Source organism: Colletotrichum godetiae, assembly GCF_030913485.1.
Source record: "Colletotrichum godetiae strain CBS 193.32 chromosome Unknown BDP55scaffold_8, whole genome shotgun sequence".
Classification (NCBI taxonomy): Eukaryota; Fungi; Ascomycota; class Sordariomycetes; order Glomerellales; family Glomerellaceae; genus Colletotrichum; species Colletotrichum godetiae.
The window spans coordinates 64561-86567 of NW_026851256.1; the positions used below are offsets into that span (position 1 = coordinate 64561).

Below are 22007 nucleotides of genomic sequence, written 5' to 3' on the forward strand. Positions count from 1 at the left end.
GATCACGGTATTGCTAGACAGGAAATCAAAAGTACCCAGCGCTGCCTGTACATCATCACATGCATAATCATCCATCCTGGTTCGGCCTAGATTAGATCTGATAGAATTGACTCTCGGACACTGAAATAAACTAAGTCGAGAGGTCGAGACCAAATGACAATCCGCATCAACAGGGTGCGTATAACAGAGACATTAGACCTCAGACAAGTCTTAATCAACGAAGACCAAAGAAGTAAATGCAGTTGATATCGGAATGAGACCTGAAATGCATTCTAATCTTCTCCAACATTGTTCAAATGCTTAGCTGCGAGATGGGGGCTCTTGGCTCCCTTGATGAAAGGTCTGAGCACCTAAGTTGCGCCTCGTCTAAGTCTCTAAGAGGTGCATTGATACATAGTCATAGATCAGTGTATCCATAATCTGAATTCGTCAGAGAGAGTCAGCTTGATATCATCGACATTGATGGCCTATTTAAGCGCATCGCTCGCCTCGCTGATCCTGTGCTGAGATTGCATCAACTACCTACAGTCCGCAACGGTCGAAAGGGAAGAGCCAGATGACCTAAACTTGGAGGGAAAACCATGCGTGGGTAAGAACAAGGGCTGGAAACTTGGCTTGTGTTCGGAGCCTTGGGGGCCCCGCGAGAGATTTCCCTGGCCTCAGTGAGCTACCTCGCATATGTGTTAGTCTTTTGGGACCCTTTGTACTTGCAGACAGCCTATGGTTGGTGCTGTTACATTCCAATTAGGGGGATGAACTCACTCGACTGTCTTTGCGCGACCTTTCTTGTTGCAGGAGAATTGAGCCGATTTCAAGACTGACGTGGTCGACTGGATTCCAGGTGATGTTCGCCGTTTCGACCTTGCTCTGTTGGGACCCCGGCTACTGTAGACACACTCACATTAACACGTACCCTACGGATGCGGGTTTGTTGACGATTACGAATCCAAGACCTGTTCTAATTTGCGTGGCGTCATCCCAAAAGCTCCGGCCCGCGGAGTCGAACAATTGACGTCTGTCCCGACGTTGCTATCTCTCTCAACGGTATTTGAGGGCCCCCGATATTTCGCGAATAATCATCCCGTCGGCCGCAGCCGCTTCGCCGTGCCCTCGGCGATAGGCGCGAGAACATCACAAAGCCATCCGCGCGCACCGAATGCGATCATGATATACGTTGCGCCAACCCCTTGATTTCAACGTCATTCAGGGCAGTGCTTTTGCCTCCCCCGAACGTAGATCTGCCGAGCTTCTAAACTCCCCGGTGGTTTCCCGGCGGGATACGACGCTCACCGTTCACGGACTGTGGGCGATCGGGCTCCGAAATGACCCTGCAGGTGTCATTTGCTTGGCCGACTTAGCGCCGCGATAGTGCCAAGGGCCGCATAATCCCCTGTCCGTACGCAGCCCTGCCCAACGGGAACACGAATTCGCAGGCGACGTCGGACTTGGTTGGAAGACTGGGCGCGCGGATCCGGATGCAGGTACCAGCGCAAAGACTCGGTCTCGAGTCTGTGGTTGTAATGTAGATGGGATCCAGTGAGCTTAAAGCATGTTTCGTCTGAAAGGCACAGCCTGAGAGGGCCGCAGCAATCACAGTTCTGAATTTGAATGTTTAGGTTGGCACGGGTTGCCACAGTGGTTGTTATTCTCCGCGGGACATCAAGGATGATGTTTGGATCAAGGGGCCTCCAGTTCAAAGGTTGTGCTGTCACCAGCATCATGATTGGGGAAAGTCTTTGGGTTATTCAGCAAAACACCCTCGTCTCCAGTCTCAGCCCCCTTAAAACGCACGGGTTGGAAGTGTACTGTGTGGGAAAGTTTCGACTTCAGCCACTGAGGTTTGAGACTCTACCGTTGGTCATTCCGTCTCACCATTTTAGCCCACCATCGAACAGAGAACGGAGAACCCAGGCCGGGACGTCCCATTGGTGCTTTAGCCAAACTTGACAAGCCGCACGGCTTTTAATAGCATGAACGGCCTCCCGGCACGGCACATCGGATGGTGGGCGCTGCCCCGAGCGACCAGCTGCAGATGTCAGGGAAGAAGAAATGGTACAGCCACCCATGCACACGCGTCCCCCTCAATAGATTTCACCCACTAATGAACCCCACCAAGGCAACTCCACTACCGGGAGGCCGACTGGCAGGTGTTTGCCGTTGCCAGAAGCTCAAACGTGCGTCAGCCTCCTTGGAGATGGGGTGCAAGTGAGGTGGTTGGCTCCAGGCTCCAGCTTGTCCAGCTGGAAGTCGCGTGATGGGTTCTCCTAGTAAAGCTCAAACACCAGGTATCAATGTATCCTGTTGATTCTGCCCTTCTTTAATGGAGACGCTGACCCGCCATCGAAATAAGGGGGCGGGTTCGATTTCCATGGTTCTTCACTGAAAGCCTCAGCCATTTCTCTCGTTCTATCTCTTCTCTCTTAGATATTCTTTTCCTTCCAATATACTATCGTTGAATTGAATTTTAGAGGGTTCTTCCTTCGCCGTAAAATAACTCACAATGGCGTTGTCTTTCGTTCGTCAAGCGTCGCTCGTTGCGCTTCTCGCTTCTACAACTTTCGCTCAAACTTTTACCGATTGCGACCCTACTAAGAGTAAGTTTAACTTTGGATCCGTGAGCATTTGAGGATATTCCCGACACGTCCTCCACATCACGACACTCTAGGCTGTGGTGGATGAATTGTTTTGCTGACGCGAGGTGACTTAGAAACTTGCCCCGCCAACAAAGGTCTGTCAAAAAGTACCTACGAGATCGACTTCACCAAGGGCGCCGACAACGATGCCTGGACCGTCACCGCCGGCAACATCACCTACGGCACTGATGGCGCCGAGTTCACCCTGAACAAGAAGGGCGATGCCCCCACCATTGAGACATCGTGGTACTTCTTCTTCGGTCGCGCCGAGGTTCTCATGAAGGCCGCCCCCGGAACCGGTATCGTCAGCAGTGTTGTTATCGAGTCCGACGATTTGGACGAGGTCGACTGGGAGTGGCTCGGCGGCAAGGATGCCGAGGTTCAGACCAACTACTTTGGCAAGGGCAACACCACCAGCTACGACCGTGGCGCATTCCACACCATCGCTGCGACTCAGACCGAGTACCACAACTACACCATCGACTGGACCAAGGAGGCTGTCACCTGGTACATCAACAGCAACCTCGTCCGCACTCTCAACTACGCCGATGCCCTCGGTGGCAAGAACTTCCCCCAGACCCCGGCCCGCCTGAGACTCGGCATCTGGGCCGGTGGTGACCCAGACAACAACGCCGGCACTATCACCTGGGCCGGCGGTGAGACCGACTACACCAAGGCCCCCTTCACCATGACCGTCCAAAAAGTCTCCATCACCAACGCAAACCCCGGTGGCTCCTACACCTACGGCGACATGACCGGTGACTATTCCAGCATCAAGATTGGTGCCGCCACTGATGACAGCACCAACGCCGGTCAGAACGACACATCTTCAGGTAACACAAGCTCCGAATCCGCCTCGGGGAGCTCCGACGCGACAGCGACGCCTTCCTCTGGTTTCCCCGTGTCCTCGGGCGCCCCGCTGAGAAACTCCACCACGACAGGAACCACGATCCGTCCGACGGTTGCTCCTACGGCCACCCAGTCCGGCTCTTCTGCAAGCGCTACTGCCTCCACTGGTGCCAACGCTGCCTCTGGAAAGCTGTTGACCGGCGCGACTGTTGGCACTGGTTTGTTTGGATTTGCTCTCGTCGCGATGGCTGGCCTGTTTTAGAAGAGATATCCCCCCATTTGTTACAGTAGTGTGTGTATGTAGTTCTTCCCACATCAGTTAGATAATGCAGGACCAGAAGAGTCCTACTTTTTGAACGTCAGTAAAGTGTTCGGCCCTCAGGAGGGCGTGCGGATTTATGTGATTTCAATAATTGTGTCCACTTCAAGGGCAGGGGCAGTTGGCGTGCTCATGGCCTGGGCATTTGCATCAGGCACGAATTTCAGCGACTCGACTCGCTCGCGAGGTTTAACCCAGTTTGGGATTTGTTGTTGATTGTGAAGATAACTCTTCAATAGCGGACGTCTGGACGCGCAAATCGCTCGTTTTGAGAAGGCTGTTCCGCAAAGTGTCACGAAAATAATCGTTGAAGTCTCGACACTCCTTCCCTTATTTCCTTCTCTTGATTCTTTCTTGTGTTTGCGTGCAATATCGTTGCCTTTCTTATTGAGAAGGACGTTGGGTATTAAAGATGATGGCGGCGCTTTAGCTCTCGAATCAATTTCGCGGTTACCCTGGGCTCGGAGACTTGCATGCATTGTGGAGAGTTGCATCGAGGATCTGACCATTAACCGGTTCATTCAGTTACCGAAAGGCCATCTTGATACTGAACGCTCTTGCTATCAGAGTCCGATAAGGGGCCCGAACATGAGGGGGCCGTGTCAGGTCCTAGTATTCACCCTTGCTGTCCCAGACTTCAGGTTCGTCTGAACCGATTCAATGACTCAACAACCTCCTGACTGAGACGTCATTATGCGAGGAGGCGGGCGCAGTTGAATTACTCTTCGACTTACCAAGTTGCAAAGATCACATGAGTTGGGATAATGCAGATAACTATGTCAACTGAGGTGCTCAGAAAAGATTGTAGCGGAATTCTGGCAAGAGGATTTGGCTATCTAGAGCGAACCTTGATAGTTCAAAATTACCCACTTGAGGCTTCGTCTACCCCGATGTCAAGCCGGGGATCCCCGAGACTTCAAGGGCCTTCCTCGCAAAGTGCTGCTGATTGACTTTCACTTGACAGAGTCACAGTGATACTGGGCCATTTGCCCCAGAGGCTCTGTGAGAGCAGAGATCTCTGAAGTTGACCCGGGGCTGCTACCCTTATGCTTGTTACTGTAGTCTGGATCTGGAGGCTAGCGAGCTCCAGCCAGTGGAAATTACTGTTGCAACAACACATGCATTGATCTTGGGGTATCTTCTGGGCCGACTTCATATGCCTTTCATATGCCTGTCCAGGCTGGCTGGGCAGAAAATCATCCAAAGCCAGCGGACTGAGTATTCGGTATCAAAATCGCTACCTTTTCCTCGACACTAATACGTATTATTGCTCCAAATGCTGATGTTCCGTCCGTGCCGTATAATTGATTCGTGTGTCTTGGCCCAAAACTACTTACATCGACTTCAAGTGAACGACGCAGCCATATCGGCCTAACAGCACGGAAATACTGAGCACCATATTTCTCGTCGAATTTGCTTCGGTCTGGAAGGTATTATCTTCGAATGATATTGGGTCCTGGGTCACTTTCCCTTCTCACTCCTCTCAGCGAGGATCATCCATCGAAGGCATTATCTGTCTCATACGTCGCATTTTCATGAGGACGGACTGAGGTATTTTCACTAATCGTTGACCGCGGAATGCGCGATTTAGAAGCACTGACGATATTGGAGAATCTCTTTCGATGGCTAGGATGCCCGGTGGCAACTTTGGTCTGACTAGGTAGTATCTATGTGGTTTCGATGCTCAACGGTGCTCCTATAATGCTCTGCGGGGCAGCGAGCATGTTGAGGGCGACCAGCTGTGCCACCGTGAGCAGCACGACTCGTTCTTCCCCCACTACTCTATCAGGATCGCAGAACTTTAACAAGGTAACCTAAACAAGTCGAAGCATGTGCGAGTCAACTTACCCATGATGATCTACAACTCCAGATCTTTATTCATCACTAGAACAATTCTAGCTGTTCGTAACCAATACTGAATTTGGACTTTAGTCTATTAGAGTTCAGCACTCAACTCAGTCCGAACCATGGAGAGCATTCTTTATGTCGTCTCAAGACAGGCTCAGATGCTGTTGCGGCCACAAGCTTACGTACGTCTCATGATGTTATAAATTCTGAGCTGTTCCCATGTGCTTTAGTCGTGCTCTCATCATCAAAGCATCATTCTCACTTAGTCTCTCTTTCAATACAATCCATTTGCCCAAACACTCATTTGTCTCCGCAACTAACACGTTCAAAATGCGCGCCACCACTCTCACCGCTGTTTTCGCCTCCTCCCTTATTACGGCTGTTGCCGCTGTTCCTCAGGGCTTCAGCTGCAAGGTAAGCACGGAACACTAGCTTCATAGCCACACCGCTGGCTACGAGGCGAGCTCCACTAGTCCGGATTGCTAACAAGTCATCAAAGTCCGAGGGCTTCTGCACCTACAGCGACCCCAACTGCAACTTCTGCCTTAACATCGACGCTGCTGCCAAGATCAAGGTCTGCCAGGCCATTGACCCCACCTACAAGAGCGCCCCCGGCGACATCACCCGCGGCCCCTCGGGAGTAAGCGATCCCCATCTTGAGCAGAGAAGTATTGGTGTTATTGGAACTTGAGCTGACTCGACTTCTACCTTACAGGCTGACTTCCAGTGCGTGGTTACTTGCTGCCACTAAGCGAGGGATGTCATTTAGAGTTCACGATGCATCGTCTAGCTTATCTGGAGCGCATCTAGCTTAGATAGATTGCATACAAAGCCAAAGACGAATAAACGTTGATTCAATCGCCCTTTTCATGTCATCATCTCCTTTGAATCTGATGCTCATTACCAAGCGAAGTTTTTCTTTGTCAGGGGTTTCAATACCATCTCGGTTTGCTAAAAAAAAAAAAAAAAAATAAAGCTCCAGCAACGTAGATCGCGGCGCATTCTGTGAAGGCTGTCCGAGTAAGACGGCGCCTACGCTCCCCGAAGTAGGCAAGTGGCTGGGGTGTGCGACAACACCCTAGCTTCGGTTGGTTGTGATGAACGCATGGAAAGGTTTTATATCTATCGAATACCAATGGCCTGGACAGGTCGGAGACCGAGTGGCTCACGTTAATTGGTCTTAGACCCTTGACGTACTGAACGTAGTATGGAATGTCTTTGCACATGACATCGGACAACGGACGGCAACGAGGCCCGGGCTGACCAGATATGGCGCTTATTTAGTACCAAAATCCACATTTCTCCCAATTAAAGTGTTAAATGGGCGGCGCTACGGAGGCACGTTTGCCGACAAGCTCATTAGACGCATGCCAGCAACCACGTCAATGTCGGCACGGCCCTTCTACCAACCTCCGATGGCCGGTTGCAGGACGGTAGGAGACCTCAGAGCTGTCGGCTCATATAGAGGCTAGCAGAACAGCAATCAAGACGGTGGGGTGCATTTCTTTCGACTGTGTCTTCATTCTTGAGTCTGAAATCATCTACAAGAGCTTAGAGATATATCGCATGAATCCTCTGGTTTAACTGGAGTCTCTCCTCATCACTTACAACCCCCGACTCCTGCCTTACACACATTCACGACATCGAACGAACTCTAAATCAGCTTAACGACCCCTGCCAAGAACCAAACTCAATTCTTCTGCAACTCGATCTGCCAAGCCATGTCAACTTCAACACCGGCCGCAAGTGGCCAACAGGTAAGCCACTTTGTATCACCGCTATATTGGCACCGCTGACAATGCATAGACGCCAAAGGGACCCCCCTATGCACCAGTCACAGCTCTTCTGGGCTTGACCCCAACTGTAAAAGTTGACGTGCCAATCTGCGCCGTCTTGATGGTCTTCTTCCTCAGCGGATTTGCCTTCAATCTCACTATCTTCCGCCGGAACAAGGCCCGCGGACACAAATTTCTGCCTTCAGTGCTCCTTGCCGGTTTCTGCATGGCCCGTAACATGGCGCTGGTCCTACGCATTGTCTGGTCTACTCGGCACGACAACGCCAGCTTAACGATCGCCGCCAATATTTTCGCGGCCGCCGGTGTCATCATCCTCTTCATCGTCAACCTCATTTTCGCACAGCGTTTGGTCAGGTCGATACACCCCACCTTTGGATGGGGTCGCCTTCCCTCCCTCGCCTTCAAGGCTCTGTACGCCTACGTCATCATTTGTCTCATCATGACCATTACGATCACCATCATTTCTTTTTACACTCGCAACCCATCGACGTTGAACACGGCGCGCATCATCCAGTTGTTCTCCGGAACTTCTCTCGCTGCGCTAGCCTTCTTGCCGATTCCGATTGTTATCGCGACCGTACTTATTCCTAGCAAATCCCTCCCAGACCCCTTTGGCAAGGGTTCGCTCAGGACGAAGATCATCCTCGTCCTCTTCACCGCCACCCTTTTATCCCTAGGTGCTGGCTTCCGCATCGGCGTGAGCTACACCACACCCCGTCTCGCTTCCAATCCCGCATGGTATCACCACAAGGCCTGCTACTACGTCTTTAACTATGCCATTGAGTTGATCGTGGTGTTCACCTATGCACTCAGCCGCTTCGACCGCAGGTTTCATATTCCCAATGGGTCCAGCGCGCCAGGTCACTACTCTGCAGGTATTGAAGGCGAGAAGCGCTCGAGTAGCACCAGCAACATCAATGACTTGGATCCCGAACGATCCCCAAGTTACAAGGAAAGTTTCCGAATGGAGAACAGCCCATAGAAGAGAACAAGACTTGAAAAGAGGAGGAAGAAGCCTTGATAGATTTTAGTTCAGAGAATAGGAAGTCATACTCGAATAGCAGGCATACACACGACTTTGCATTTAATTTTAACTATGAACCAAATCTTCCCACCCTGAGCCGCCTTGACCAGTGATGTTAGGCTGTCTCGTTTCAAAGAGGTATCAATATGAGAATTCAAAAGCGAAGCCGACATCCGGATCACTTTGAAACACGGCGACTGTGACAACGCCATCTCCATAGCCGTAGTTTGTGCAACCAAGATCTTCGGGTCCAGTGACGCGATCAAATCGTCCTGGAGCCGTGTTGAACCGGATAGCCTTGACAGGCAGTGATCCAGACTCAGGAAGTCCGAGGGCGCTTAATCCTCCGATCTTGACAAACCACACGCCAGTGGTTGGACGACATCCAGCTAGGATACGTACAACTCGCTGGTCGGGGTCCACGGTAGCGTACGTATCCACAAGCGTGTCTTCTGACATTTCAGTTCGCACACGATACCCCGTCATGCTCTGGGCGTAATAGACGTACACCGGGTACTCCCGAGCAGGACGGTAACTAGTGTCGTACATGTCATAGTTGGCACCGGTCTTGTCCTTCCCGAGGAGGTATGCCAGATAATCGTTGAGTTCCTGACCGCCCAGCCAATTGGCACGGAGACCGGACACGTTGTGTCGCTCTAGCTGACCAATGTTCCATATGAGACCGGATGGGACCTGCTGGTCGGGGTGGCCATACTCCTGGACGTTCCAAGTGCCTTGAAAATCGACACCAGCAACGTTCAGATACTGGCGATAACTATTGAGTGAGGTAGTCAAGTCCCCGTTGCCGTAGAGAAAATGAAGACTGATCTAATCTGGAACGGAGTTGTTTAATTTGATGAACTCAGCCCATCGCGAGAAATAGTGTTCGACACCTTGCGAAAAGTTTGGCAGATGACCGTACGAAGGCCCGATGACTTTAGCGTCAGGAAAGTCCCTCCTGTGGAATGATTAGCTGAGAGAATTTTGGTTTTAGATGTTGAGCAAAGCTCAGAGCTCCCCAACATACATAACCTTGTGGTAGGCGTGGCCCCAGTACTCCAGCCATCTATCAATTCCGCGATCAAGGAAGTCAACATTGTCGCTTTCATTCCAAAGGTCCCACCAAATGTTGTCGACCATGCCATCCTGTTTCAGCAACGTAAAGAAAGTGTCAAGGAAGTTGTCAAAGTCCTGGTAGCTTCCGCCGTCGCCTGGCATCGGCGTGTCGGCGAAACTCGGGTACGAATCAGTCCAGTCCCCCACATGTCGTGGATCATGACCTGGAAGTTTCCTCCATGGCGTCGTGTCACCTGGTAAGCAGACTTGAGATACTCGTAACGTCCCTGTCCCAATCATCAGCAAAGATCGGGGTACAAGTGACTACCTATTACTAGGTAGTACGCTTACTTGCAACTTACCATGAACTCGTTCAGCCCTCGGGTCCATCCGCGACGGGGTTCAGCCAGCTGGGAACCACCAGATCTCATATTCCAGAATTTGATATCAGATAGCCAGTGGTCGGGAATCTGATCCGGGTTGCTGGGGATACCTAATAGAACGCCCGAAGCCATATGTCGTGGAGTGCCGGTGTTGTCGTTCAGCCAAACGTAGGAAGAACCAGAAAGATCCTTATTTTGGATGATAGAATTGGTCAAAGGCTCCGGAGAGCCCAGAACTGAGCCCAGAATCGGCGATATCAAGCCCCATAGAAGGAACAAATCATTTTGAGTCATGGTGTTTGTAACTCTAGCGTGCTAACTCTACTTGAGATAAGACTTCAGAAAATCCTGACGTGAATAATATCTCGAATAAGCCGTAATCGAGGGATCGAGAGGGACTTTATACGCCGCTACTCTTTCCCAAAGGTCCTGGTTCCATGTTCTCGGGTAAAATCACAACACCTCAGAGTACTAACACGGCAATTTGCCAATGATACCTGAGGTAGCTACGGGAAGAGTCTTAGGCACACAGGTGGCAGCTGATTCATACAGGCAGCTATCAACGTTGATTCTCTTGGACAGCATCACCACACTTCGGGCCTGTGTGCATGCCAAGCCCGGTGGGGCTTTTTCCGGTGGGCGTCCGGTGCACAACGCTCATTGCGTCGTGCCGGTGGCAGGTAGTTCGAGAATGAGGGGAACCGCGATTGGGTTACTGCCCCTAGCGAGCACACGGTACTACTCCGTCCAGGAGCCGTTATGGCGATGCTCGGCAGAAACAGAAACGGCGGGGGCGGGGTACTGAAGTGGTCCCTTCGGCTCAAGCGAGGGCAAGCTTGGGAATAAGACAATCGAAACTACTTGTTCTCGCTGGCTTCATATCCCGAAGCATTGGATCCAAATACTTACCTCTAACCAGCTTTATGAATCTTGATAGCAAAAGTATTGTGCACTTGTGGCTATGCACATTTACCAAATGTAAATAGGTCTGACCCACACGCGTTTCTACTTTCTACCTCCTTCTTAGCTATGTGATCGTTTGAATAGATTGATTAGATTACGTCAAAAACTCCAGTCAATGCGCGCATCATCAGACTAAACGCTCTCAGATCATCGCTCGCAGACCCGGTCCGGCGCCGTCTCCAATGGTGTTATTGTACAAACCGGATATTGTTCTTCGAACTTCCTTGCTCCATCAAGGAACTCGGCGGGGCTGATCCAGGCACGGCGCCGAATGGAGCATCCGCGCGGAAACACCGTAGAGCGGACAGTAATGGGACAGGAAGTGAGGAGTGGTAGATAATATTCTGCGAGAATTACACGTATTTAAACGCGACTTGCGCCTTCTGTTTGCCAACTTCTCTATTTTCCTTATCCCTCAAAACAAACAAAGCACCCTATATCAGCGAAACCCCCTTCACTGCCATCTCAACCATGAAGTTTATCCAAGTAATTGCGCTCTTGGGTAAGTCAGTTGAAACTCCTCCCCGAAAGTTGCTTGATTCCTGACTCTTGATCCACGATAGCGTCAATGGCCATCGCGGCTCCCGTTCAGCAAGAAGCGCGCACCGAAACAGGAGCTGGCCTCGAAACGCGCCAGGGCTACGAATGCGACTGGTCTTCTGGTCCCTTGGGCGGATGCCCTTAAGATTACGGTGATCTTATGATCCACAACACAATGGCCTGAGATGGTGTCACGAAACAGAAATGTTATCAGCACTTGTCAGGCACCTTGCCACGTGCTTTCTCACGTGGATATCACATTCACTTAGTATATAGACTGCTCTCATGTGCTCATTCCAGATGGGTTACTTCAAGCCACTTTAACCCACTTCATATGCCCATTGCTGTGTGCCATAACTCGTGACAGATGACTTATATCAGACGCACTCTTTTTGATTCAAGTCTCGGAACGTGCTCATCGTCTTCACTCTATGTTTTTGGTCTTAGCCATCTTATTTGGAGAACTTGATTAATCATTATGTAAATCTTGAAACCTTGGATAACTCATTTACAAACCCTCGATCAACTCGGGCAATATGACATTGTTATACTCCCAGACCACAGTCGAGAAGCCCGCAGAGAAGGCTGCTCCCGTGTACCAGGTGGAGCGGCGACCTTGAAGAGCCGTCTGCCTTTGGATGAATCCAGCACGAAGCTCTTCGCCAGTAACGCGAGGATGCATCTTGCCGTGGTTCGCAAAAGCGACAAAGTTGAGTGTGCCGTTCGAAGCAGGGACGGTCCCGGCCTCGATCAAGTTGTCAATGGAGTCGGCGATGACAGCCTTGATGCTCTCCGAGGTATCCTCATCTGTGCCGACGGCCGTGAACTGGAATAGGTCCTTTGTGCCACCGATGTAGTCGATGCGGCCCACCTGGGATGGAGTAGGGAACACGGTGTAGTTGGTCGAACCAGGGGCCGGCGACCTGTTAGAGTAGGCGGTACTGGTCTGCAGCGAAGGGTGGCGGAGGATGCCGGCATAGACGGTGGTGAACTTGATCTTGTCAAAGACGTCTGTCTCCGTCTCGTCCGGACTGAAGGGCGCGAGGCTCTCGGGGGTCGGCTCGAAGGCGATGAGCAGGCGCTTTGCGTCGATGCAGGTTAGGGTGCCATCGGCGCCGGCGACCTTCACGGAGACACTCTCGTCGGTACGTTGGGCTGTAGAAACGACGGTGCTGGAGTAGAGGACATCGTCGCCGAGGAATTTGGCAACGCTCTCGTACAGCTCGTATAGGCGACCGGAGGCCGGGACTGCGGCGGCGGCGGTTCCCAGCAGAGCTCGCACCATGGGGACTCCGGAGGCCTGCATGACGAACAAGGTCGGCACATCCATGGTGTCACCGAGACCCTGGGCTGTGGAATCCCAGATCTGGGGTACGGCGGCGGCAATGTCGTACTTCTCGACAAAGTCGCGGAATGGCATGACCAGGTCATCCGGAATGGTGTCAGCCTCGGGGAAGTTCTCGAAGCCCGGGAGGATAATATCCTCGTATTTCTCGAGGACATCAAGGTACCTCTGTAGCGCCGGGTACATGGCGTCTGAAGAGGGCGTGGTCCAGCCCGTTACTAGTGAGCCCGTCTTGAAGTCGACGTACTTGTAGTCGAGTGTGGTGAACTGCATCGACCCGCTCGTTGAGACGTTCATGCGCTTCGGGAAGTCAAAGGTATCCTTGTACTCCATCCACGCTTGTACACCAACGTTGATTGACTTGTTCGAGGCGGCATCGTAGTAGAAATCAGTGTGACCACCCTTCAAAAACCAATTAGTTACGATGCCTCATGGTTGCTAAACGGCTCTGAGGGGCGACATCTGAACAAGACATGGTGGATGGAAGGGGATGTAACTTACAAGTTGGCTGGCCTTCTCCACGACAATCACACTCTGGTCGTGGTCCCTCAACCACACGGCGGCATGAGAACCAGCGGCACCACCGCCGACAATGACAACATCCCGAGAGATAGTGTGGTTGCAGCAGCTCAACCCAGCTACGTCCTGCGCCACCAATGTGACGACGAGGCTTGCACTCGCACGCAAATCGCTAAAACGCATATCGACCGAGAAAGCGCGAATGGTTCACAGAGTGTACACTAACACGTGATTTTCTGGAATGCGGCAATGCTTCAGGTGTGGTGAAGTGACCGGCGCTGAAACGTACATTTACGGCAAGTCTGTAGAATCTTAGGAGTCTTTAAATCGAGCAATCATAATGCATATAGCATACTACAACATCCAACTTCTGATGGCTGAAGACTGCGTCTGCATAGACTACGTACATGACTTTCCCAAACAAGCGAGCATATCTCGGTTGGTGGAATCAATCGTCTTGGCCGCCCGCCGTTCTCGCCGACATGGAGTTTTCACCCCGCATTGGACCAACGGCCGCTGCATGCCGGAGATTGCAATGTGACTGATGGATCCTAGACAGGTGAACCAAATCGTGGAACTTTGTTGGATGTCAGTCGGTTTCTCGAACCAACAAGTCCAACAGCGAGAGAACGAAGGTGGTGTGTTAATACTGAACCTCGAGGGGGTTTGGACCAGGATAGAAGGACAGAATGCTCCGTTTTAGTGAACGGCGCTCCGAGCCCGGCCGTCCGAGCAAATTCAATCTTTCACCAACAGGCCGGGTGGATAGTGGCCGGGGTTCGAATGCAGGGGCGCGGCACAAATGCCATCCACAGTCCCACCCGGGCCGATGGCCTCGATTAATCGAGCCAACTCATGTAGTAAAATTCTGCGTGGTTTTGCATGATTCCTAGTCGATAATTGACAGATGAAGAACGAGGGCCGGTTATGGCGTTGTCGGCACACTCCCGAATTACCGCATCTTTGTCCAAAAAAGGATGCGGATGGGTAATTCAAGATGTGAGTATTGCCTAGCTCTTCCTCTGCCGCCATCACTTGGGAAAATACGCTTTACGGTGGTCAACAACCTGATGTCCCACCGTACCCTCTTGACATATGGGTCCGTTCTCCGCCCTGCGCGCGGCCCGTGGTAAGATCGGGCTGGGCCGCATCGTCTGCTCCCACTAGAAGAACCTAAAGACTGTGCTGGGCAACGAGGGTTGTCGGATTCTGACTTATGAGTGTTCGATACTCTCACCGTTACCCCTTGATCTTGGCCCTTGGCAAAATGATGTCCATGTCGCGACCTGCTGCCCGGAAATCCTGCTATCTTCACCCCGCTGTCCCTTGTGCCACACCAATGCAGATTTCTCAGCATTGCGCGCGTTGAATTCCCGTCACCAACATGGTTGTGGATCCCTCAGAGGAAGGAACTTACGAATCGAGAGATGGCTTCGCCAAAAATACGACGTCTACCAAGCGTGGCATGTGCGGTACCTATTCAGTGTTACCGCAAATCGAGATATACTTACCACCGGCTAACAAGTACCAGTGAGGATCTCGTTAAGTGTGGCAAAATGCAATGTGCAAGGTGCAAGTCAAGTTTCTTCTTCTGCCCCTTGAGCCTAAAACCGGGAACGTCGAAGAAAGGTGTTCGAAGCTAACACGGGCAAGTCGTGGGGCCAAGCCGAGGTGAAGACTGCGCCGGCTTCCAAGTCGCTGTAGCCAGAATGAATGGGGACATGCATCTTTGATTCTAATTGCACCACCAAGAGACATCCAGTCAGTTGAGGACGGCTCATGGATTGGGCTAAGTCGTCTAGTCCTTCAGTCGCTGTTATCAACAACATCGCCACGACCTTTGTCCTTTGCTTTCTACCTTACAACTACAATCATGCAATCACGATGGATGGGTTCCCTTCCAGATAACGTCAATGCCAGCAACGCAGGGCGGATTGTTGGCGTCGTTGGAGTTTTCCACTTCCTCGCTCTGGCATTCGTTTCACTGCGCATCTATGCTCGTGTGGTGATTCTTAGGGCTTTTGGAACCGAAGATGCCCTCATAGTGGCTGCCGCCGTAAGTCTATGTTTCCTGAGTTAAACTCTTACTTCTTGAATACTAAGCGAAAGATCGCTAACTTCAGGATAATCCAGATTCTTGCCCTTGTCTCGTGGATCTGTCTGGTCCTTCAGATACCATACGGACTCGGCCGCCATGGCTCGACAATACCGACGAGTGACAGAATCGAGTTCGAACAGATATCCTTCTGGAAGACGGTTATCTCAGACGGCGTTGCTATGGGGCTGTTGAGGATATCGATGGCGATAAGTTTACTCCGACTGAAAAGGGACCTGCAGTGGTATCAATGGTCTCTCTACGCCGTGATCGGTACGTATACTGGCGAATCACTTTCAACAAGGTGAAATCTCGAGGAGCGAACTAACAACTTGCAGGATTTGTCGTAGCTTATTCCATTCAAGCAATCGCTTGGTTGTTTGTCTACTGCACGCCATACTCGGGCTGGTGGGAGTTTCAGTGGATGAACCCCTTTGATCCAAGGTGCCATGACTTCAACCTGTTCATCAACTTGACGTACTGGAACATTTGTGAGTCAACCCCAGTCGCACTTTGCTACGAGATCTAATGGCAATATCTATCAGCCTGTAATATCTTTACTGATATTTGCTTGGGAGCGCTACCGATTCCCATCATCTGGCACTTGAAGATGAGATTTCGCGTCCGACTTTACGTGATAGGCATCCTCAATCTCGGTTACTTGTGAGTCGACCTGATGTCCCATACAATCACGAGAATCCATTGCAGTTATACTTTTCACTAACGTTTCTTTTTTAAATGCAGTGCAATCATTATGGGCGTTCTCAAGGCTGTGTTCATGTTGACCACGGGCGGAAACCCAGACGCCATTTTCGACTACTGGGTTCATTTCTGGCAAAAGTGCGTATCTTCTCCACACTATTCCATCACTACACTGAGATGTATCAAATGATACTAAACGCCTCGTGCAACCAGCCTCCAACTTAACGTTGGCATCATCGCAGCCTGTGCCTCCTACCTCAAGCCCCTTTTCGGCCGCCTCTTGAAGATCAACAGCTCTGTTGGCTACTACCCAAGCAACGAGCGCTACGGCCGAAGCGGACAGACTCCCCACGGCGCTGGTGCCTCGCGTAGCCATGCGTACTCGAGCGGTAACAAGAGGACCAGCAGAATCCCGCTGGATCGCAGTCTACATGACGAGTTCGAAATGCATACTAAGGACGATTTCCGCGTTACTGGAAGATATGTAGATGGTGGCACTGGTACGGATACTAGAGCCGATACCGTGCGCTCGCCGGTTGCTATGGAAGGCCGATGCTCCGCCGAAGCTGTGTATGCTGGGGGTTTGCCTTCTGATTCGAACAGCGAGGAGATCATATTGCAAAAGGAGCATGGGCGTGGGATTGTCTGTACGAGAGACTTTAGCGTCCTGTATAGCGAGAATGATGGTTTTAGGCCGACGGGCTCCTCTCAGCCATGATGGATGTGGCAAGAGGTCATTCAATAGCCTTTAGTAAAGGATCTAGTAGTCGTCACTAATCAAGAGGAAGATGAATTTACGAGGGGATACACGAAGTCGTCAGCTAACAATTCCCCTTAGGTTCTCTGTTTCCAGTGGAGTTCTCTCCCAATCTGTAAAAGTCCCATCTACTTGTCGCAGTGTTAAGAGCAGTCGTGCTTCTTACAGCAAGTCTCGTCTAGCCGGGAGTAGCCATAATTTTGTTCTTCCTGATTTGACTGGTGTTTGATATTACGATTAGAACATATCCACACTTGAGCATTTAACGGTTCGCCATCTACAAAATCTCACGCTTCATGCTAAGATGAGCCTTGGTCGTGCCAGACACGAATGCCGGCGCGAAACCTCGGCACTTGCCAGCGATCAGCTACATCGAGTACCGGAAATACGATGATCTCGGACCCGACACCAGACCAGCACCAAGCTGTTGGGTTCTGATAAGCTGAGATCTGCTAGAGCTTAGAGGCCACGGGTGAGCGTTATTTGGGTCACACGTGCAACCAGTGAAAGAACTGCCAAAGCGGACTTCATCGGCGCGAGCCACTGGCAACGTTGCAGCATGTCAGCAGTTGGCGAGGTTTGGTGAAAAGCGCGCGCCGGACCCACGCGCCAACCCGTCTGATGACGCACATGCATGATGCACGGCGCCGTGAACGGTCCCTTTACTTTGCCAACTCTCAGTTCGCTGCATGTCGGTCCGAGTGGAATAGCGAGCATACATGAGTAGTTGTAAGCCACGTCCGACGGCAGTAGCTAAACAGGTTCGAAGGAGGTAGCCGTGGTAGTATCATTTCCCCGAATGCGTGGAAGGACAAGGCTCTTTTCCTCGGGAAATCTCTGGTCTGATGTCTTCAGGTAGATACTTGCACCGCACTAGTGAAACACAGACTCAGGCAAGCAAGGTGATCTCGCCAATCGTCGGTTAATCTGCAAATCATAAGGTTATCGAACTCAAGGGAAGACCCTGATCTTCGGCACGCCATCGAGGGCAATGAAAGTCTCAGAGATGGCCGTCAAGCCCGTCCTTCCCCTCCCCCGCAGAAGGTTCCCAGGTATTTTTCTTATATAAGCGAGAGCCCAAAGCACATGATTGGCGGCGTGGGAAATTCCTTCCCAAACTGGCAGCCAGCAGACGGGCCCACCCCGGTCTGAGCGCCCGGGTCCGTTCGTCAGTCGTCTCGGTGGGAAAGTGGGGTTTCTTTGGGTAGTCTCGATCCGGGAAGGAGGACTGCCAGGTGATTGTCGACTGGTTCTTGCCTTGTGGCAAAGCGATCTTTAGCTCCTACTCTGCGCAGACTCCACGTCATTCGCCACTTTCCTCCGAGCCGCTAAACTGGAGGGTCGTTGGTTCTGTAGTTCTTGCCTGATTATTGTTGGGCAGGCAAGAGATACAGAAAGGCAGGAGGCGGGGTGACGGAGGACCTTCCTTCTCCTGCCGGCGTCAAAGCTAGCGTCGCTGGCTGGAACTTGGGGCGGCTGACTGGCGACTTCCGTGCTCGGGTGAAGAACATGTGGTCTGCCTGGGCGGTAGGATCCAGGAGAAAGGAGCCAGACGAGAGGAGTGCTCTGGCTCCTGCCTACCCTCTCGCCCGGCTCTTCCCATTCCATCAGTGATATTCGAGGTCGCCATTAGATAATCGGGGCCATTACTTAAACCACCAAATACTTGCCACCGACAGCTTTTGGATTTCTCTCATCTCCATCACCACTTCACTCCACAATCAAATAAGCTGCGACTTCGGTCCACGTTCCAGAAAACAAAACCACTTTCAAGTCACTTGAACCGACTCCACCAACCATCAACATGTCTGGCTGCGGATGTGCTTCTACCGGCTCCTGCCACTGTGGCAAGGACTGCACTTGCGCCGGTTGCCCCGTACGTTCCTCCCCGACATCGATCGCACCATCCGCCACCGGGATGATGTTACTGACACTCTTGTTACAGAACAAATAAGCAATGTCAAGGTGTATACATCACTATGGGTTATCGGTGGATTTACGGGGTGTTTGGACGGATTGATCATATGGGTTTCCAACGGTCGCATGCATGCAGATGCGATGGGACTTTCTCCTTCACTCCCTCATCTCAGCCCTTTTGTCAATAGTCGTTAGGCGGAGAGTCGCAATGCAAGCTTGATATCACCACACTTCTTCTTCGTGTCCTTCGTATGCGGCGAACTCTTGTTGAGTGGAGTTGTAGACCTCGACCCAATCCGTGCCACCCTGTCGTCGATCTGTACAACACCAGATCGATCATCGACCATTTCGAACGCATCTATGCTCTTCTTCCGAGTCATTTTTGTACGACGCAGTATCACGCCCTTCATTTGATGCATGGACCTCCAGCATGAGCGGCGACTTGCAACTTGCCGTTCTTCCATCTCTTTGGCCCTTCTCGTACAACAAACAGCCCAACCAGCCTAGGAACCTCGCGACGTAGAACGACGCTGCAAGAATGGACCAAGAATATTCCCATTTTGCGATTCTGCACCAGCCTCGATTCTGCGACCATGCTTCGTCGCAGCTGCGCATGAGATACCACGGTCTCTCACTGAGGTGTTGAGGATCGGTCAGATCAGACCCGTTTTGCGCCGCGGCACTGCAGGCCCAGAGAACGGCGAGAGAGGCGTCATATGTGAGGTTCGTCCATCGGGCTTCGTATCGTAGGGCAGCCATCGTCAGGCGAGCGAAGAATACCGTCGCTCCTAGGACCGCGGTGGCCAGATTGGAGGTTTTCAACCTGAACGAGGCGATCTAACAGCGGCCAAAACTCAGCGGGGTGATGGAAGCACACGAGACCTTACCTTTGGCTCCATACCAAGGGTATCTCTGGCGGCTCTTCATGGTTGGCATAGAAATATATCCGCATTCTCGGGTTCGAACACCACCCTTCTTCGCCGCCGTTCCTCCAGAGCCGCGAACGTAAGCGATCTGGGTACGCCACGCCAAAGAGCACGAGGGCGGCGAAGACGACGAACGCCTCGAGGCACAACAGAACGGCGATCAGGTCTGGGCAATGGATGGATCTTGCTGGTCTCTGGCCCATGGTGGACAAAATGTCAACGTTCAACGTATCGTATGCAAGAAGGTATCGGCTCTTCGGACAGCACACCCGGATACTTGGACGCAGATGCCATCATGATGTCCTCCAGCGCCATGACTGCGACGGATCAGGCTCTCTTATCCGACAAAGGATTCCAGTTTCGCTGATGACGAGGACAGCGACAAGAAAAGTGAATGCCTCAAACTTGCTCGGTATTTGGGGGCGGGGAGGTGGTTCGTCTTTTACGTTCCTGGACAGCGACCTCGGTGCTGGGGTGACTTGACTTTTAGGCGTGGGGAGACTGACTTGGTGAGGGGTTCTGGAAACTTGCTCATTCTTGCGCAGCTAGGCTTACTACGTCGACCATCGTTGCTGCCGCATGACAGCAGGACAACTAGGTAGCCCGTTGCTCTGCTCTAAAAGTCACTTTTTAAGGGAGAGCACATTTGTCTTTCGCTGGTCCTGCTCGCCATGGTAAGGTTTGTGGACTGGCGGGTGCATGTCCACAGTCGTACGGTCCGGCCCGCATCACCTCATCTCGGGCACCTGAGGAGCCGCCGGTTCCACATCGGCCCCGGAACTTAACATCCCAGACGTCGAGCCTCTAGACGGCGGCCAAGGTTGTCTTGCGCGACTATCAGTCGGGTGACATACGCTTCCCCATCGCCGAAGAGAACTCTTTCAAGCTTGGCCACGTCTCACTAGACCTGAGTTGCACTGGGTGTGGTGCGCTTGATTCCCGTGGTATTTCTAGCTCTACTCTCTGAGCCTCGATCAAACGACGCAATCGATTTAATGAAACTATTGTTTCGGTTCACAACGACGCAGCCTGCCAACCCCTGTCTTTAGATTTTACTCCTTCGTCTCAGCTGTATCCCAAGGTGCCGATGTAGCTTCTCCCTCCGATCTGCTGGTAGTTGCTCATCGCCTTAACAGCCCGTTCTTGACCCTTAATTTGCTCGGTGACCAGTCCGTGCCTAACGGACTTTGCCAGATGTTAGCCACCCGTGGTCACAAATATCCAGCCTACGGGACATGGACGGAGGTTCAAGACTTGCCATGCCATCCCCCGGCCACACTCTCACAAGCTCCCGAATTATTTGAACACATGCCAACGAACGAGATCCAAGTGAGAAAGCACCCGATTCAATGTCACCAGTGTCCAAGCCCTCTCATTGGTACCAACAAGCAGTAACAGCCCCAACCTCCTCCCTCTGCTTCCTCAAGAGCTCATCCCTCTCACATCTAGTAGCTTCAACATCTTGCTCCTCGAGCAACCCCATCGCAACGCCCAACTAAGACGTAACAATGGGTCTTGGTAGTCCCATACCACCCAAGAACAGCGCGGCAGGAACCTCGGCATACGCAAACGAGAGAAGCTCCGCCGTGAAGCGCGAGATGTCAAATTGGTTGAAAGTGTGGTCACGCGCGCCTTTAATCTTGAAGAGGTGGCGACGGGCGCGGTAGTATGCCATCGTAGCCCAGACGTAGCTGCGCTCCGCGACGCGGGCCGACTCGGCAGTCATCCAGTCAAGGTAGCGCGTCAGGTGCGGTATGAAAGCGCGAGGGACCGTGAGGACGCGGATGAGGCCTACGAGCTGGGCGTGGGAGCGGACGCGGGTGATTGCGAGGCGGTCGCGGGTGTAGGTTGTGGGACAGGTTTCGAGGGGCCGAAGGCGGTAAAGGACGCCGCTTCCCTCGTTGATGCCGCCGCGTTTGAGGCCTGGATGGTTGTGATTCGGCAGAGAGGGCTCATCGGTGGCCGAGTCGGAGGCATGCCAGTAGAGATCCCAATGGAATTCTTCGGTGGAGAGGCCCTGAGAGACCATGAGTTCGTAGGTGCAGAAAGGGAAGTCCGGGTCGTCGGGGAGAGCGGTCGCGTATATATGCTTTTTCTTGCCGAAGTAGATGGAGAATGGGATTGAGATCATGATGTAGAGGGATCCGACTTCGAGTTTGTTCATGATTATGGGTGGATGGGTTGAGGGCGAGTAGGGCGCAGCTGGAGATTTCATCTTGATTGAAGTTGTGCCTCCTCGAGCGAAATATTCCAGAAGTGAGAGTGGGATAAAACTTGGGTCTGGTGAAGGTGGACATGAGAATGAGTATGAGAGTGAAGATGAGAGCGAGGGAGG

General features: G+C 52.1%; 9 protein-coding genes across 9 annotated transcripts; 4 read left to right on the forward strand and 5 right to left on the reverse strand.

The window, feature by feature from the left end:
- Positions 1 to 2384: 2384 nt before the first annotated feature.
- BDP55DRAFT_405884 (extracellular cell wall glucanase) lies at positions 2385 to 3811 on the forward strand. The gene is made up of 3 exons (XM_060567333.1): positions 2385 to 2594; positions 2708 to 3466; positions 3575 to 3811. Exons 1-3 carry the CDS (start codon positions 2501 to 2503, stop codon positions 3742 to 3744), a joined length of 1023 nt encoding a protein of 340 aa, XP_060433005.1. The 5' UTR covers positions 2385 to 2500; the 3' UTR covers positions 3745 to 3811.
- Positions 3812 to 4444, reverse strand: BDP55DRAFT_405885 (uncharacterized protein). Its single transcript, XM_060567334.1, has one exon. It carries the CDS (start codon positions 4320 to 4322, stop codon positions 3879 to 3881), a length of 444 nt encoding a protein of 147 aa, XP_060433006.1. The 5' UTR covers positions 4323 to 4444; the 3' UTR covers positions 3812 to 3878.
- Positions 4445 to 5871: 1427 nt separating this feature from the next.
- Positions 5872 to 6704, forward strand: BDP55DRAFT_652843 (uncharacterized protein). The gene is made up of 3 exons (XM_060574137.1): positions 5872 to 6063; positions 6149 to 6289; positions 6365 to 6704. The coding sequence occupies exons 1-3, from the start codon at positions 5980 to 5982 to the stop codon at positions 6398 to 6400; spliced, it is 261 nt and encodes an 86-aa protein (XP_060433007.1). The 5' UTR covers positions 5872 to 5979; the 3' UTR covers positions 6401 to 6704.
- A 444-nt stretch (positions 6705 to 7148) lies between these two features.
- Positions 7149 to 8579, forward strand: BDP55DRAFT_652848 (uncharacterized protein). The gene is made up of 2 exons (XM_060574138.1): positions 7149 to 7406; positions 7456 to 8579. Exons 1-2 carry the CDS (start codon positions 7371 to 7373, stop codon positions 8425 to 8427), a joined length of 1008 nt encoding a protein of 335 aa, XP_060433008.1. The 5' UTR covers positions 7149 to 7370; the 3' UTR covers positions 8428 to 8579.
- Positions 8580 to 8610: 31 nt separating this feature from the next.
- Positions 8611 to 10202, reverse strand: BDP55DRAFT_725495 (glycoside hydrolase family 39 protein; the record flags this gene model as incomplete). Its single annotated transcript, XM_060579016.1, has 5 exons — positions 8611 to 9244; positions 9392 to 9427; positions 9497 to 9703; positions 9733 to 9812; positions 9888 to 10202. 5 exons carry the CDS (start codon positions 10200 to 10202, stop codon positions 8611 to 8613), a joined length of 1272 nt encoding a protein of 423 aa, XP_060433009.1.
- A 1717-nt stretch (positions 10203 to 11919) lies between these two features.
- Positions 11920 to 13458, reverse strand: BDP55DRAFT_545506 (FAD dependent oxidoreductase; the record flags this gene model as incomplete). Its single annotated transcript, XM_060568580.1, has 2 exons — positions 11920 to 13158; positions 13258 to 13458. The coding sequence occupies 2 exons, from the start codon at positions 13456 to 13458 to the stop codon at positions 11920 to 11922; spliced, it is 1440 nt and encodes a 479-aa protein (XP_060433010.1).
- Positions 13459 to 15163: 1705 nt separating this feature from the next.
- On the forward strand, positions 15164 to 16790 carry BDP55DRAFT_545713 (uncharacterized protein; the record flags this gene model as incomplete). Its single annotated transcript, XM_060568596.1, has 6 exons — positions 15164 to 15331; positions 15409 to 15643; positions 15709 to 15861; positions 15916 to 16033; positions 16115 to 16210; positions 16286 to 16790. 6 exons carry the CDS (start codon positions 15164 to 15166, stop codon positions 16788 to 16790), a joined length of 1275 nt encoding a protein of 424 aa, XP_060433011.1.
- Positions 16791 to 19082: 2292 nt separating this feature from the next.
- On the reverse strand, positions 19083 to 19875 carry BDP55DRAFT_691495 (uncharacterized protein; the record flags this gene model as incomplete). The annotated part of the gene is made up of 2 exons (XM_060576976.1): positions 19083 to 19569; positions 19634 to 19875. 2 exons carry the CDS (start codon positions 19873 to 19875, stop codon positions 19083 to 19085), a joined length of 729 nt encoding a protein of 242 aa, XP_060433012.1.
- A 1169-nt stretch (positions 19876 to 21044) lies between these two features.
- BDP55DRAFT_546002 (uncharacterized protein) lies at positions 21045 to 21887 on the reverse strand (the record flags this gene model as incomplete). The annotated part of the gene is given in 2 exon segments (XM_060568620.1): positions 21045 to 21167; positions 21180 to 21887. 2 exon segments carry the CDS (start codon positions 21885 to 21887, stop codon positions 21045 to 21047), a joined length of 831 nt encoding a protein of 276 aa, XP_060433013.1.
- Between the last annotated feature and the right edge of the window lie 120 nt (positions 21888 to 22007).

Bases quoted from the DNA above. Each gene is read 5' to 3' on its own strand.
- BDP55DRAFT_405884 (XM_060567333.1), top strand. From the start codon at position 2,501: ATGGCGTTGTCTTTCGTTCGTCAAGCGTCGCTCGTTGCGCTTCTCGCT. The intron at 2,595-2,707 runs GTAAGTTTAACT...GAGGTGACTTAG, and splicing joins CGATTGCGACCCTACTAAGA to AAACTTGCCCCGCCAACAAA. The intron at 3,467-3,574 runs GTAACACAAGCT...CCACCACGACAG, and splicing joins TCAGAACGACACATCTTCAG to GAACCACGATCCGTCCGACG.
- BDP55DRAFT_405885 (XM_060567334.1), bottom strand. From the start codon at position 4,322: ATGAACCGGTTAATGGTCAGATCCTCGATGCAACTCTCCACAATGCAT.
- BDP55DRAFT_652843 (XM_060574137.1), top strand. From the start codon at position 5,980: ATGCGCGCCACCACTCTCACCGCTGTTTTCGCCTCCTCCCTTATTACG. The intron at 6,064-6,148 runs GTAAGCACGGAA...AAGTCATCAAAG, and splicing joins CTCAGGGCTTCAGCTGCAAG to TCCGAGGGCTTCTGCACCTA. The intron at 6,290-6,364 runs GTAAGCGATCCC...TCTACCTTACAG, and splicing joins TCACCCGCGGCCCCTCGGGA to GCTGACTTCCAGTGCGTGGT.
- BDP55DRAFT_652848 (XM_060574138.1), top strand. From the start codon at position 7,371: ATGTCAACTTCAACACCGGCCGCAAGTGGCCAACAG. The intron at 7,407-7,455 runs GTAAGCCACTTT...GACAATGCATAG, and splicing joins CGGCCGCAAGTGGCCAACAG to ACGCCAAAGGGACCCCCCTA.